Source organism: Lagenorhynchus albirostris, chromosome 13 (genome assembly GCF_949774975.1).
Source record: "Lagenorhynchus albirostris chromosome 13, mLagAlb1.1, whole genome shotgun sequence".
In the NCBI taxonomy this organism is placed as follows: domain Eukaryota; kingdom Metazoa; phylum Chordata; class Mammalia; order Artiodactyla; family Delphinidae; genus Lagenorhynchus; species Lagenorhynchus albirostris.
The window spans coordinates 26634736-26651761 of record NC_083107.1 but is presented as its reverse complement, the minus strand read 5'-3'; the positions used below and the strand labels follow the sequence as shown (position 1 = coordinate 26651761).

The window sequence follows — 17026 nt, the reverse complement described above, 5'->3', positions numbered from 1 at the left end:
GGCTTTCTTTTGATTTTCATTTGTGTGGACTACCTTTTCCATCCCCTCTCTTTTAGTCTGTATGTGTCTCTAGATCTGTAGTGAGTCTCTTGTAGGCAGCAAATAAACGGGTCTTGTTTTTGTATCCATTCATCCAGTTTGTGTCTTTTGGTTGGAGCATTCAGTCTGTTTGCGTTTAAGGTAATTATCAATATGTATACTGTCATTTTGTTAATTGTTTTGTATTTGTTTCTGTAGGTCGTCTTTTTCCTTCTTTTGTTCTCTTCTCTTGTGATTTGATGACTATCTTCAGTGTTATGTTTAGATTCCTTTTTTGTGTATGTGTGTATCTGTTATAGATTTTTGGCTTGTGGTTACCTTGAGGTTATTGTATAGCAGTCTCTCTCTCTATATATGTGATTCTTCTGAGTTGCTGATGTCTTAATTTCAAATGCATCTTAAATACCCTACATGTGTACTCTCCTTGCCTCATGATTACTGTTTTTTATGTCATGTTTTACGTCAAATTGTTTTTTGTATCCCTTAACTGCTTATCGTGGATACAGATGATTTTACTACTTTTGTCTTTTAATCTTCCTGCTAGCTTTGTTTGTGAATGATTTCCTACCTTTACTGTATGTTTACTGGTGAGCTTTTTTGTTCCATAATTTTCTCATATCTTTTGCACCTAGAGAAGTTCCTTTAATATTTGTTATAAAGCTGGTTTAGTGGTGCTGAATTCTTTTAGCCTTTGCTTGTCTATACAGCTTTTGATTTCTCTGTCAAATCTGAACAAGAGCCTTTCTGAGTAGAGTATTCTTGGATGTAGGTTTTTCCCTTTCATCACTTTAAATATATCATGCCAGTCCCTTCCAACCTGCAGAGTGCCTGCTGAAAAGTCAGCTGATAGTCTTATGGGAGTTCCTTTGTATGTTATTTGTTGCTTTCCCCTTGCTGCTTTTAGTATTCTCTGTATCTTTAATTTTTGACATTTTGATTACAGCGTGTCTTGGTGTGTTCCTCTTTGGGTTATCCTGTATGGGATTTTCTGCACTTCTTGGACTTGGATGACTATTTCCTTTCCCAGGTTAGGGCGGTTTTCAGCTATTATCTCTTCAAATATTTTCCTGAGCTCTTTCTTTCAAATATTTTCCCGGGCTCTTTCTCTTTTCTTCTGGGACCCCTGTAATGCAAATATTAGTTCTCTTGATGTTGTCTCAGAGATCTTTTAAACTGTCCTCATTTCTTTTTTTTTTTTTTTTAATCTTTTTTCTGTTCAGTGGCAGTGATTTCCACTACTCTGTCTTCCAGCTCACTGATCCATTCTTCTGAATCCTTTAGTCTACTTTGATTCCTTCCACTGTATTTTTCATTTCAGTTATTGTATTCTTCATGTCTGGTTGTTCTTTATATTTTCTAACTCTTTTCTTAAAACTTATAACTTCTCGTTCTGTGCATCCATTCTCCTCCTGAGTTCTTTGATCATCTGTATGCTCATTACTCTGAACTATTTCTTGGGTAGATTGCCTGTTTCCACTTCACTTAGTTCTTCTTCTGGGATTTTATCTTGTTCCTTCATCTGAAACATATTCCTCTGCCATCTCATTTTGTCAATAAGTTGCTATTTGTATTTTTATGTATGCAGTAGGTAAGTTACATCTCTCAACCTTGGAGGAGTGGCCCTCTGTAGGAGGCATCCTGTGCACTCCAGCAATGCACTCCCCTCTTGTTACCCAAGCTGTGTACTCCAGGGGTTCACCCTAAGAGGGCTACTTGGGCCTTCTGTTGTGGTGGGCTAACTATGTGGGCAGTCTGGTAGGCCCCTAGTCTGGTTGGTTGCTAGGTCCTGCCTTGTGTGGATGCTGCTGGCTGCTGTTTAGTAGGGCCTGGTCACAATGTGGCTGGTTGCAGAATCCTAGGGGCCCCGGGGCTAATGCTGGCTCACTGGTGGATGGAGTCAGGGTCCTGAAGACCCTAGGGTTGTTGCCTACCCACTGGTAGTTGAAGCCAGATCCTGGGGTTAGTGCTGGTCTACTGGCAGGCAGAGCTGACTCCTGGAGTCCAGCTGCAGGGCCCTGGGATCCCAGAGCTCATTTCAGGTTGTTGTGGGGGTGGTGTCGGTTCCTGACACAGTTGGGTACAGGGTCTGGAGTGTCCTGAAGGTTTCTTTGGCCTGCTAGTGGGCCAGTCCAGGGCCCAGCTGGTCCCAGGGTAGGCTCTGGCCTGCACTGCAGAATCATAGTTTTCTTGCTTTTGGTGCCTGTATCCTGGTGAATGAGACTGGTCTAGAGGCTTGGCCTGGCTTCCTGGTGGGAGAGTCCTGTGCCTTTCTACTGGTGGGTGGTGCTGGGTCTTGGCCCTCTGGTGGGCTGGGCCATGTCTAGGGGCGAGTCCAAAGGCAGCTGTGAGCTTTTTAGTCTTTAGGCAGCCTGTCTGCTAATGGGTGGAGCTGTGTCCTGACCCAGTTAGTTCCTTGGCCTGAGGCGTCCCAGCACTGTTGCCTGCAGGCTGTTGGGTGGGGCCAGGTTTTGGAACTAATGAGCCAATATGTCATCCACCAACAACAGTGTTCCCCAATATGTCTGCCACCAGTGTCTATGTCCCCAGGGTGAGCCTCAGCCACCCTCCCCCAACCCCTGACGCTCCAAGAGACTCTCCAAGACCAGCAGGTAGGTCTGGCCCAGGCTCCTATCAAATTACTTCTTTGGCCCTGTGTCCCAGGGTATATGAGATTTCATGTGCACCCTTTAAGAGCGATATCTCTATTTACCCCAGTCCTGTGGGACTCCTGCAATTAAGCCCTCTGGCCTTCAAAGCCAAATGCTCTGTGGGCTCATCTCAACAGTGCCAGACCCCCAGCCTGGGAGAACCTCTGTAATATATTTACTCTCCAGTTTTCAGGATACCTACATAGGGGTTATGGGATTTGATTATATCGTGAGTCTGTCCCTACTACCAGTTTTGTTGTGGTTCCTTCTTTATGTCTTTTGGTGTAGGAGATCTTTTCTGGTGGGTTCCAGTTTTTTGTGTGTGTATGTTTTTTTTTAATGGTTGTTCTGCAGATAGTTGTGATTTTGGTGTGCTTGTGAGAAGAGGTGAGCTCAAGGTCTTTTTACTCTGCCATCTTGCCCACTTTCCTCTATACCACATTTTCTTTTTGTTTGTTTTGTTTTAATTTTTATTGGAGTATAGTTGCTTTACAGTGTTGTGTTAGTTTCTACTGTACAGCAAAGTGAATCAGCTATACATATACATATATCCCCTCTTTTATGTATTTCCATCCCATTTAGGTCACCACAGAGCATTGAGTAGAATTCCCTGTGCTATATACAGTAGGTTCTCATTAGTTATCTATTTTATACATAGTATCAATAGTGTATATATGTCAGTCCCAATCTCCCAATTCCTCCCACCCCCCATACCACATTTTCTTTATCTGTTCATCCATCAGTGGACACTTAGGTTGTTTCCATGTCTTGGCTATTTTAAATAGTGCTGCAGTGAACACACATATACGAATATCTCTCCAAGACCAAGCTTTCAATTGTTTTGTGTATAGACCCAGAAGCAGAATTGCTGGATCATATGGTAGTTCCATTTTTAACTCTTTGGGTAACCTCCATACTGATTTCCATAGCAGCAACACCAATTACATTCTCACTAACAGTGCACAGAAAAAGGAACCTTTAGCTCCATATCCTCACTAATGCTTGTTATTTCTTGTCTTTTTGATGATAGCCATTCTGACAGGTGTGACATGATATCTTATTGTGGTTTTGGTTTGCATTTCTCTGATGATTATTGATGCTGAGTATCTTTTCCTGTATTTGTTAGCCATTCGTATGTCTTCTTTACAAAAATGTCTATTAAGATCCTGTGCCCATTTTTTAATTGGGTTGTTTGTTTGTTTTATTTGAGTTGAAGTCTTTGTGTATTTTGGATGTTAACCCCTTGTCAGATATATCATTTGCAAATATCTTGTTCCATTCAGTAGTCTGATGGCTTCTTTTGCTGTGCAGAAGCCTTTCAGTTGGATGTACTCCTACTATTTACTTTTGCTTTTGTTGTCTTTGCTTTTGGTGTCAAATTCAAAAAATTATTGCTAACACCACTGTCAAAGCTCTTAACTGCCTATGTTTTCTTCTAGGAATTTTATGGTTTCAGATCTTACATTTAAATCTTCAATCCATTTAGAATTGATACTTGTGTATGGTGTAAGATAATGGTTCAGTTTCATTCTTTTGCATGTGGCTATCCAGTTTTTCCAGTACCATTTATTGAAGAGACTATCCTTTCCCCATTGTATATTCTTGGCTCCTTTGTCATAAGGTAATTGGCCTTATATGTGAGAGTTTATTTCTGGTCTCTCTATTCTGTTCCATTGATCTACATGTCTGTTTTTATGCCAGTACTATACCATTTTGATTACTGTAGCTTTGTAACATAGTTTGAAATCAGGGAGTGTGATGCCTACAGTTTGCTTCTACTTTTTTAAGATTGCTTTGGCTATTTGGAGTCTTTTGTGGTTACATACAAATTTTAGGATTGTTCTATTTTTGTGGAAAATGCCATTGGAATTTTGATAGGGATTGCGTTGAATCTGTAGATTGTTTTGAGTAGTGTGGACATTTTAACAATATTAATTCTTCAAATCTGTGAGCACAGAATATTTTCCCATTTTTTCATGTCTTTTTCAGCTTTTTTCATCAATGTTTTCAGTATACAGGTCTTTTACCTCCTTGGTTAAACTTATTCCTAGGTATTTTATTCTTTTGATGCAATTATGAATAGGATTGTTTTAATTTCTTTTTCTGGTAGTTTATTATTAATATATAGAAATGCAACAGATTTTTGTCTGTTAAATAATTTTGTATACTGCAACTTTACTGAATGTATTAGTTATAACAGTTTTTTTTTGGTGGAGTCTTTAGGGTTTTCTATATATAAAATCATGCCATTTTCACATAGTGACAATTTTGCTTCTCTTCTGATTTGGTGCCTTTTGTTTCTTTTTCTTGCCTAATTGCTCTGGCTAGGACTTCCAATACTGTGTTCAATAAACGTGATGCCAGTGGATATCCTTGTCTTGTACCTGATCTTAGAGGAAATGCTTTCCATTTTTCACCATTGAGTATGTTAGCTATGGTCTTGTCAGAAATGGTCGTTGAGCTATGTTTCCTCTAGACCTACTTTGTTGAGAGTTTTTATCATGAATAGATTTTGAGTTCTCTCAAATGCTTTTTCTACATCTATTGATTATATGATTTTTATCCTTTATTTGGTTAGTGTCATGTACCACATTGATTGATTTGTAGATGTTGAACCGTCCTTGCATCCCTGGAATAAATCCCACTTGATCATAGTGTATAATCCTTTTAATATATTATTGAATTTGGTGCGCTAATGTTTTGTTTGGGTTTTTTTTTGCATGTGTGTTCATCAGGGATATTGGCTTGTAATTTTCTTGTAGTGTATCTACACTGGGTATCTAGGTAACGTCTGGGTAACAGGGTAATGTGGGCCTTATAAAATAAGTTTGGAAGTGTTCTGTTCTGTTTATTGGAAGAGTTTGAGAATCTTTCATATTAATTCTTCCTTAAATGTTTGGTAGAATTCAACAGTGAAGCCACCTGGTCCTGGACTTTTGTTCATTGGGAGGTTTGAGAGTCTTTTTATACTTTAGATATAAAAGCAGATTCCATGTATCCCACTATATATTGGGGAAATTGTCTTAGGGATTCCCAGAGTATTTAGTGAAAATTCTGATTACCAATAATCTATAGAGAAGGAAGAATGGATCCCATAGTTACAAGTGATACTTTGTTTCATGTGTATGTCTGTTTCTTTAGACTTAGAACTCTAAAAATGTGTATGGAAACTGAATTAATGTTTACAATTACGGTTTATAGTTGTTAAGATGTTCTACATCTTAAAATGCCTGTTTTGATATAGAATGACTGTCAAAATGTGAAGATGGAAGATGGTAATTTATATTAGGTGTATTTTACCACAATAAAAAAAATTGAGGGGGTGTGAAGATGGTTCACAAAAAAGAGTTTTTCAAGGCTCTAAAACATGTAAAGGGTTGGAGTTTTTAAAATTCCATCCATTTAATTACTGATGATAAAAATAAAGTCTCAGGTTTCTTAGCTGAAAATGAAATTAATAATACCTCTCTCTCAGTTTTATAAGAGGGGAAAAAAACAGATATAGAGCATATTCATAATACCCCACACATAGCAAGCAGTAATACATAGCAGCTGCTGTTACATCCCAGGGACCAAAATGCCCTCCTCAAGGTCATACAGCCAGTCTGTGGCAGAATCCAGCCCAGAATCTGGGTCTTTTGATCCTGAGTCTCTTAAACTATTACCATGCCAATCTGGCCACTAGGCACAAGGCATGAATCCTTTGTCCAGGCAGTGAATTTTCTTAATCTTTATATAGACCATTCTTTCCTTCAGTCTTTGTTTTGTATCTAAAGAATTAAATGTGAATACTATTTTTAAATGGAATGCAAATATTTTGAAAGTCCTTCAAAATCTTTTTTTTTTTTTTTTTTTTTTTTTTGCCTTTTCAGAGTCCAGATGTCATTCAGAATTTGAAAATACCACCCATTCTGTCTTCAGGTCAGCTAAGTTTTACTTTCATCATCCAGTGCACCTACCAAGTGATCAAGATTTTTGCCATGAATCCTTAGGAAGAAGAGTTTTCATGAGTCATTCTTGGAAAGATTCCTTTCAGCATCATCCAGACAAACAAAGAGAACACACTTGTCTTCCTTCCTCTTATCAAAATGTGGCAAAGACAAAGTCAGATTATACCACAATAGAGAGCCTCAGTATCAATGTAAACTTGGAAAACAAAGAAGTAAAGCATACTACTAAAAGTCAGGCTAGAGATTTTCTAAAATATGACAAACAAGTTAATGACCTAAAAAGGGATCATAAGGCCACCCCAGAGTTAACAGCTCAGCACACTGTGAGTTTAAATGAACTCTGGAACAGGTATCAGGAGCGACAGAGGCAACAGAAACCTCCTGAGTTCAGTGCCAAGAAGGAACTTTCCTTGGTGGAGCGACTTGATCATTTGGCTAAACTTCTTCAGCATCCCATCACACATTTTCTCCAGCCCTCAGAAAGTACACAGGATGATAGCAAAGGGAAACAAGATGTTAAGGAATGGAGTGGTAGACAGCAACAGCAGAAAAACAAGCTTCAGAAAAAGAAACAGTATAAAAGCCTGGAGAAATGCCATAGAAACACAGGAGATCTTAAAAAAAACAAGATTCTTTCTACTCATCAAGCTGGGAGGTCCAATCAGATTAAAATTGAACAGATTAAATTTGATAAATATATTTTGAGAAAACTGCCAGGTTTTCATTATATAAATAACACTTCTTCAGATTCTAGACACTCAGAGGAGAGTGAGCTGCTCACAGATACTGCCACCAACATCCTTTCCACCACCACTTCTGTGGAATCAGATATATTGACCCAAACAGATAAGGAAGTGACTCTGCATGAGAGGAGCAGCTCTATTTCCACCATTGATACTGCCCGACTGATCCATGCTTTTGGTCATGAAAGAGTTTGTTTGTCACCCAGGCGAATTAAATTATACAGCAGCATCACCGACCATCAGAGGAGATACCTTGAGAAGCGGAGCAAGAAAAACAAGAAACCATTGAATACAGGTTATCCCCAAATTACTTCAGAACACACCAGAAGGAAACACGTCCAGGTACATGGCTGCAAATTCCATCTGGCAATATGACTGCATTTTTCATGGACTTTTTAGTTAAGCTTTGCACACAGGTGAAAAAAAGCCAATTGCCCTTTCCTCACTGTAACATTTCTTACCAGCTGGAAAAGAGTGAGAAAGTGTAGTACAGTGCTGTTTGAGTTGTCATTCTTTTCATCAACACTCATTTACGAATTACCCTTTGGATGAAAGGTTTTGCTGCTAAATGCTGCAAAATCTGCAAAGTCTATACCTTTGGTACAGGGGATCTTCAAGTTTAGAATGACCTCCATTCTGAACAATATTGCCTGTTGGTTTTTGTTTATTCATTCCTCCCTGTCTTTTAAGAAATTTTGAGGTGCTTTTAAGCATACGCACACACACACATATATAAGTAATATGATATGATTGTTTTTTAAGTAAATGAAGAATTGGAATGATGGAAAATTAGACTGAAGCCAGGGAGGGGTGAGGTACAACATGATTTAAAAAATAAATACATGAAGAATTAAGAGTGATGGGAAGGCAAGTTGATACCTTGTGGATATGGTTGCTAAAGATGAGCCACAAATTTTGCTTTATGTTTTCTAGAAATTAGTGTTGCTAGAATTTTGTGATCAATTACATAACTCTAATATAAAAGCAAACTAAATTTTCAAAAGCATTACAGATATTTCTGATACTAAGGCTTCTTAAATTTCTCTCATCTGTCCTCATAAAGAAGGCATTGTGGTGTAACAAAATCCTCATCGGCATCCTTACAGTACATTCTCAGTAACAACAATCATATAAGGCTAATATGGCCTTTGTTTAGGGAATTCCATAAAGGCAGATTTCAAGGGGTCAGTAAATTGCCGACCATTACTTTAACCCAAGATAAAATTGATTTGGACAGGTGCTCTCCAAATAGGGATACTTGCAAAATGGTTCATTGGAGTATGAACCTTTTAAAGTTTATATTTTTGTATATGTTTTACAGTGTATGAGTACAGCAATAATATATAATTTATAAATAAATATCTACTTTAGTAATTTGTACTTAAAAATGTTTTATCAGTGGGACCCCATGATCAAAACAATTTGGAGACCACTGGTTTAGCCGAAAGAAGGCACAAAACATTCAGACATTTAACCATAAATATTATTTCTTAATTGAGTTTTTGGTAGGTATTAAATGATAGTAATTACACATATAAATAGTACAATAAGACTCTTTTTTAAAGTAAGCCAAAAATTGGGAAAGACACAGATTGAGGCCTTTTGTTCCATAGAGGAGGTAGGGGGAAAGGATGCAGATAGAGGGTTTTTTGGTGTGTGTACTAAAATACATATACATAACAAAGTTTACAGTTTTATCATTTTAAAGTATGCAGTTCAGTGGCACTGAGTATATTCACAGTGTTTTACAACTATCACCACTATCTAGTTTCAGAGCTTTTTCATCACCCTAGTGGAAACCTCATACCCACTAAGCAGTTACTCTCTATTCCCCCTTCCTACCAGCCCCTATCAATCACTAATCTACTTTTTGTCTCTGTGAACTTGCCTATTCTGGTTATTTCATTTAATTAGAATCATATCATATGTGGCCTTTGTGTCAAGCTTCTTTGACTCTAGAATAATCTTTCTGAGATTTATCCATGTCCTAGCACCTGTCAGTACTTCATTGCTTTTTATGGCTGAATAATATTTCATTATATGTTTAGACACATTTTATTTATCTGTTCATCCATTCGTGGACATTTAGGTTGTTTCTACCTTTTGGCTATTGTGAATAGAACTGATATGAACATTTGTGTACAAGTTTTTATTTGAACACCTACATACAGTTCTTTTGGGTATACACATAAGAGTTGAAAATGCTGGATCATTTGGTAATTTTATTTTAAGCTTATTTAGGAACCATCAAACTGTTTTTCACAGTGGCCACACCATTTTACATTCCCAGCAGCAATTTCTAAGGGTTCCAATTTCTCCATATTCACCAACACTCTTTATTTACTTTTTTTTTTTTGTCATCCCAGTAGGTACAAAGTGGTATCTCATACTCATTGTCATTTTGATTGTGGTTTGTTTTGCCTTTCCCTTTGCATAATGACTAATGATGTTAAGTATCTTTTTATGTGCTTGTTGCCCATTTTTTAAAATTAATTTTTGGCTGCCTTTGGTCTTCGTTGCTGTGCATAGGCTTTCTTGAGTTGCGGTAAGCGGGGGCTACTCTTCGTTGTGGCGTGTGGGCTTCTCATTGTGGTGGCTTCTCTCGTTGCAGAGCATGGGCCCTAGGTGCACGGGCTTCAGTAGTTGTGGCTTGCTGGCTCAGTAGTTGTGGCTCGTGGGCTGTAGAGTGCAGGCTCAGTAGTGTGGGGCCCGGGCTTAGTTGCTCCTTGGCATGGGGGATCTTCCTGGACCAGGGCTTGAACCCTGCATTGTCAGGTGGATTCTTAACCAAAGTCATGAAGATTTGTCCATATATTTTCTTTCAAGAATTTTATACTTTTAGTTCTTTCATTTGCATCTTGGATGTATACTGAGTTAATTTATTTATATGGTATGAGGTAGGGGTCAAACATTCTTTCCACGTGGAATTGTCCCAAAATCAGCTGTTGAGACTGTTCTTTCTCCATTGAATGGTCTTGGCACCCTTGTCAAAAATCAGTTGACCATAGATGTGAGGGCTTATTTCTAGGCTTTCAGTTCTGTTCCATTGATCTATATGCCATTACTGCACTGATTTAGTTACTGTAGCTTTGTAGTAAGTTTTAAAATTGAGAAGTATGAGTCTTCCAAGTTTGTTCTTTTTAAAGACTGTTTTGGCTAATCAGGGCCCTTGTGTCTCCATATGAATTTTAGGATCAGCTTTTTAAAATTTCTGCTGAAAAGGTTGTTGGGAATTTTATATTAATTGCATTTAATATTTAGCTTGCTTTGGGGTTTATTGCCATCTTAACAACATTGTCTTCCAGTTGATGAACACAGGATGTTTTTCAATTTATTTAGGTCTTTAATTTCTTCCAGTAAGGTCTTGTAGTTGCCAATGTACAAGTGTTATACCTTCTTGTCTAAATTTATTCCTAAGTATTTGATTCTCGTGTTTTCTTTCTTTTTCTTTATTATTTTTAATTGTGATAATATATGCATAACAAAATTTATCATCTTAACCATTTTTTCTTTGTAATTCTATTTTATTTTTCTTCCAGTTCTATTGATTTAATTGACATACAGCACTGTTTGTTTGAGTACAGCATAATGATTTTACTTACATACATCATGAAATGATTATCACAGTAAGTTTAGTGTATATGTATCATCTCATACAGATTCAAAATTTAAGAAATAGAAAAAAGTATTTTCCTTGTGATGAGAACTCTTAGGATTTACTCTCTTAATTACTTTCATATATAATATACAGCAGTGTTAGTTTTATTTATCATGTTGTACATTACATCCCTAACAGTTGTTTACCTTATAACTGGAAGTTTGACTGCCCTCAACCAATTCCCACTCCCTCCCCCCACCCATTGCCTCTGTTAACCACAAATCTGATCTTTTTATATGAGTTTTTTTTTCTGAAGTATATAATTAATCTACATTATGTTAGTTCCTGTGCACAAAATAGTGATTTGATATTTCTATACATTTCAAACACCATGGTAAGTCTAGTTACGATATGTCACTATGCAAAGATATTACATAGTTATTGACTGTATTCTCCACACTGTACACTTAATACCCGTGGCTCATTTACAACTGGAAGTTTGTACTTCTTAATCTCCCTCACCTATTTCTTTCCTCCCTTCACCACCTCCCCTCTGACAACCACCTGTTTGTTTTCTATCTGTAACTCTGTTTCTGTTTTGTTGTGCTTGTTTTGTTTTTTAGATTTCACTTAGCATAATAGCCTCTAGGTCCATCCATGTTGTTGCAAATGGCAAGATTTCATTCTTTTTATGGCTGAACAATATTCCGTTTCATAAATATATACACCACATTTTCTTTATCCATGGGCATTTAGGTTGCTTCCATATCTTGGCTATTGTAAATAATGCTGCAGTGAACATAGGGGTGTATATATCTTTTTGAATTAGTGTTTTTGTTTTCTTCAGAAAAATACCCATATGTTAATTGTTGGATCATGTGATGGTTCTGTTTTTAATTTTGTGAGGAGCCTCCAAACTGTTTTTCATAGTGGCTGCACCAATTTACGTTTCCACCAACAGTGCATGAGTGTTCCCTTTTCTCTTCATCCTTGCCAGTACTTGTTGTATTTTGCTAATAGCCATTCTGACAGGTGTGAGGTGATAGATATCTCATTGTGGTTTTGATTTTCATTTCCCTGATGATTCGTGATGTTGAGCATCTTTTCATGTGCCTCTTGGCCATCTGTATGTCTTCTTTGCAAAAGTGTCTATTCAGATCCTTTGCCCATTTTTTAAAATTAGGTTGTTTGGGTTTTTGATGTTGAGTTGTATGAGTTCTTTGTATATTCTGGGTATTAACCCCTTATTAGATAGATTGCTTGCAGATATCTTTTCCCATTCAGTAGATGATAGTTCCCTTCACTGTGGAAAAGCTCTTTAGTTTGATGTAGTTCCATTTGTTTATTTTTGGTTTTGTTTCCCTTGCCTGAGGAGACATATGCAAAAACAAATTACTAAGATCAGTGTCAAAGAGCTTACTGCCTATGTTTTCTTCAAGAAGTTTTGTCTTTTTTTTGGTTGTGGTTTCAGTTCTTACATTTAAGTCTTTAATCCATTTTGAATTTGTTTTTGTGCATGGTGTAGTTTAATGGTATTAAATACATTCATATTGTTGTGCAGACATCACCGTCACCCATCTCTAGGACTCTTTTCATCTTGCAAAACTGAATTTCTACACTGACTCAAATAGCAACTCCCCATTCCACCTTATGCTCAAGCCCCTAGCAACCATCATTCTACGAATTTGACTACTTTAGGTACCTCATGTAAGTGGAATACAGTGTTTGTCTTTAAGTAATACGTTTATTTCACTTAGCATAATGTCGTCCTCAAGTATCATCAGTGTTGTACCATCTGGCAGGATTGTCCTTTCTTTAAGACTGAATGATACTGCATTGTATATATATACCACATTTTGTTTGTTCATTCATTCATCCATCCATTAATAGATACTTGTGTTGCTTCCATCTTTAGACCATTGTGAATAATGATGCTAGAGTGTACAAATATCCATTCAAGATCCTGCTTTCAATTTTGGGGGGTACGTATCCAGAAGTGGAGTGGCTGGATTATATGGTAATTCTATTTTTAACTATTTGAGGAACCACCATACTGTTTTCAACAGCAACTGCCCATTTTACAGTCCCACCAACAGCACACAATGGTTCCACTTTTTCCACATCTTTGTGAACACTTGTTATTTTCTGGGTTTTTTTATAGTGGCATCCTAATGCATATGAAGTGATAAGTTTTTGATTTGCATTTCTTTCATGATTATATTGAGCATCTTTTTATATACTTCTTGGCCATTTGTATATCATCTTTGGAGAAATGTCTATTCAAGTACTTTGCTCCTTCTTGAATCGTGTTATTTTTTGGTCATTGAGTTGTAGAAGTTCTTTACATATTCTGAGTATTAACCTCTTATCAAATATATGATTTATAATTTTTTCTCCCAATCAGTGGGTTGCCTTCTCACCTTTGTTGATTGTGTCCTTTGATGCCCAGAAATTTTTAATATTGATGTAGTCCCAGTTGTCGAGTTTTACTTTTGCTTCCTGTGCTTTTGGTTTCATATCTAAGGAGTCATTACCAAGTCCAATGCCATGAAGCTTTTCCCCTGTGTGTTCTTCCAAGAATGTTATGGTTTTAGGTCTTTAATCCATTTTGAGGTAATTTTTGTATATGATGTAAGATAAGGCTCCAACTTCATTCTTTTTCTTTTCCAGTTTCATTCTTTTTAAGAGCATGTGGATATCCAGTTTTCCCAGCACCATTTGTTAAGGGGACTACTCTTTTCCTGTTGAATGGTCTTGGTCCCTTGTCAAGGGTCAGAGGTCATTTGACCATGTGGCACAAAGGTTTATTTCTGGGCTCTCTATTCTAGTCCATTGATCTATTTATCTTTATGCCAGTACCACACTGTTATTATATTACTGTTTTGAAATCAGGAAGTGTGAATCCTCCAACTTTGTTGTTCTTTTTCAAAATTGTTTTGGTTCTTCAGGGTTTCTTATCATTTTTAATGATTTACTGTTTTCAATCTTTTTTATTGCTATATGATCTCCTTCGAGTTGTTTTTTTGCTAACTTAGCAGCCATGTAATTAACCAATATGCTTAAGCCACTGTCTCAAAATATCACCCAGATATGAAATAGTATCTATTGACTCCATTATATGAAAAATCAAGAAACTGGTTGCACTTGCCCTACTTCTCCTCACTCCCCACCTACACACACTTCCCCCAACATAACAATATTTGTTATATTTTGTGAATATTGTCTCAGTTCATTATGGTACTATTACTACTGTATTGATTAGCTTTATTTTTAAGAAGTATAACATTTTTCTTCCATGTTGTAAGCAAAATCACCATTTTATGTCTTTTTTTTTGTTGGTTTTTTTTTTTTTTTTTTTGCGGTACACAGGCCTCTCACTGTTGTGGCCTCTCCCGTTGCGGAGCACAGGCTCCAGATGCGCAGGCTCAGCGGCCATGGCTCACGGGCCCAGCCGTTTCGTGGCATGTGGGATCTTCCCGGACCAGGGCACGAACCCGTGTCCCCTGCTTCGGCAGGCGGACTCTCAACCACTGCGCCACCAGGGAAGCCCTTTTATGTGTTTTTTAAAGAGGGTCAGTATCGTGAGTCTTTTCAGTGTAACTGTGAGTTTATTAATTTAAATAATCTAAATAAAAATAGATTTTTCAACAGTTGTTCAGGAGTGAGCATCTCTTCAGTTCTTATAAATTTGAGATTATCATTCTGTAACCTTTGTATAGGAATAACAACTTGTTTGGGTATAAAACTTTTGAATAACCTTTAATTCAAAACTCAGTCAGATTTGCTCCCCCTTTCTGGGCATATACATTAATATTTCTGTGCCAGAGGCAACCCTAATATTTTTTCCCTATTGGATCCTGGATTGTTGTTGGGTTTTTAAAATCTAAGTTTTCTTACTTTCCCAGGGTATGTCTCCGTGTTGGTCAATCTCTATTGATTTTTTTTTTTAATTGATTTTTTAAAAATAAAATTTACATACCTTACAATTCATTCTTGTAAAGTATACAATTCAGTGGTTTTTAGTATATTCAGAGGAGGTTATACAGCCGTCACCACTAATTCCAGAACTTTTTGTCATACCAAAAAGAAACCCTGTGCCCCTTAACAGTCATTTCCTAGCCTTCAACCATTAATCTACTTTCTGTTTCTATGAATTTGCCTACTGGGGACATTTTTTATAAGCAAATTATGCAATACGTGGCCTTTTGTGTCTGGCTTCTTTTACTTAATATTTTCAAGGTTCATCCATTTTGTAGCAGGAATCAGTACTTGTTGTTTGTTATGAACAGTAACAAGCAGTATTTCAAATACATATACAACATGTTTATTCATGAGTTGTTGGACATGTGGATTGTGTCTGCTTTTTTGGCCATAATGAAAAATGCTGCTGTAAACATTAATGTACAGGTTTTTGTGTGCACAAATTTCTTCAATTTTCTTACATATATACCTAGGAGTAGAATTGCTGGATCATATGGTAACCCTGTTTAAGCTTCTGAGTAACTGCCAAAGTGCTTTCCAAAGTGGCTGCACCATTTTATATTCCCATCTGGATCATATTTCAGTTTGTCTACATCCTCATCAACACTTGTTGTCTGTCTTTTGATAATAGCTGTCTTAATGGGTGTGAAGAGGTATCTCACTTTTTAATGATTTTAATTTGCATTTCACTAATGACTAAGATGTTGAGCATCTTTTCATATGCTTATTGGCCATTTGTTTACCTTTAGAGAAATGTCTATTCCGATCCTTTGCCCATTTTAAAATTGGCTTATTTGTCATTTTATTACTGAATTATGTTTCTTTGTCTATTCTGAATACAAGTCCCTTATTAGGATATGTTTTGCAAACATGTTCTTACATTCTGTGCCGTCCTTTTCACTTTCTTGATGATTTTATTTGTGGTACAAAAGTTTTAATTTTGACAAAGTACAATTTGTCTGTTTCTTCTTTTGTCACTTGTGCTTTTCATGTCATATCTAAAACTATTGTCTAACCCAAGGTTACAAGATATTTACTCTTTTTTTCTTCTAAAAGTTTTATAATTTTAGTTCTTACTTTTAGTTCTATGATCATTTTTTAGTTAACTTTTGTGTGTGGCGTTGAGGTAGTACAGTTTTATTCTTTTGCCTGTGGATATCCAGTGTCTTAGTACCATTTGTTGCAAAGACTGTTCTTTCTTCCATTGAATTGTTTGGGCACCCTTGGCAAAAATCAATTGATCAGAAGAAAAAAAAAATCAGAAAAATAAAAATAAAAGAATGAAAAAAAAAGTGATTGATTATAAATGTAAGGGTTTATTCTAGACTATAAACCCTATTTTATTGATCTATATGTCACTCTTTATGCCACTACCACACTGTCTAATTAGTGTGAGTCCTCTAACTTTGTTTTTTCTTTTTCAAGATTGTTTTATCTATTCTTAGGTCATAGGAATATTCAGATCAGCTTGTCAGTTTATACCAAAAAGAAAAAAAAAAGACAACTTGAATCGTGGGTAGGGATTGCATTGAAACTGTAGACAAATTTAGGGAGTACTGCTGTCATAACGATATTAAATCTTCTAATCCATGAACTAGGGTGTTTTCCATTTATTTAGGTCATCTTTAGTTTCTTCAGTGATGTTTGTGGGTTCCACTTCTTTGTAGTTTGGCACTTCTGTTGTTAAAAGTATCCCTGAGTATTTTATTCTTTTTGATACCAATGTAACTAGTATTGTTTTCTTAAGTTCATTTTGGGAATTTTCCTTGTTGTACAGGAATATTACTGATTTTTGTATTTATTTTGGTTCCTGCAACTTTGCTGAACTTGCTTATAAGTTTGAGTAATATGTGTTTGTTTATGTGTTCATGTGTTCCTTAGTGTTTTCTGTATAAAATATTGTGTCATTTGCAAATAGAGATCGTTTTCCTTCTTCTTTCTGATATCATGTCATTTATCTCTTTTTCTTGCCTAGTTGCCCTTGCTAGAACCTCCAGTACTGTGTTGAATAGAAGTGTTAAGAATGAGTATCCTTGTCTTGTTCCTGATTTTAAGGAGAAATCTTTC

General features: G+C 36.5%; 1 protein-coding gene across 1 annotated transcript in view; it reads left to right on the top strand.

The window, feature by feature from the left end:
* The window catches only part of ALMS1 (ALMS1 centrosome and basal body associated protein), a 229346-nt gene that overhangs the window by 176347 nt on the left and 35973 nt on the right, over positions 1-17026 (top strand). The window contains exon 15 of the mRNA XM_060168612.1: positions 6560-7722. Within this exon, the coding sequence (XP_060024595.1) occupies positions 6560-7722 (1163 nt within the window). The remainder of the gene's footprint in view (positions 1-6559; positions 7723-17026) is intronic.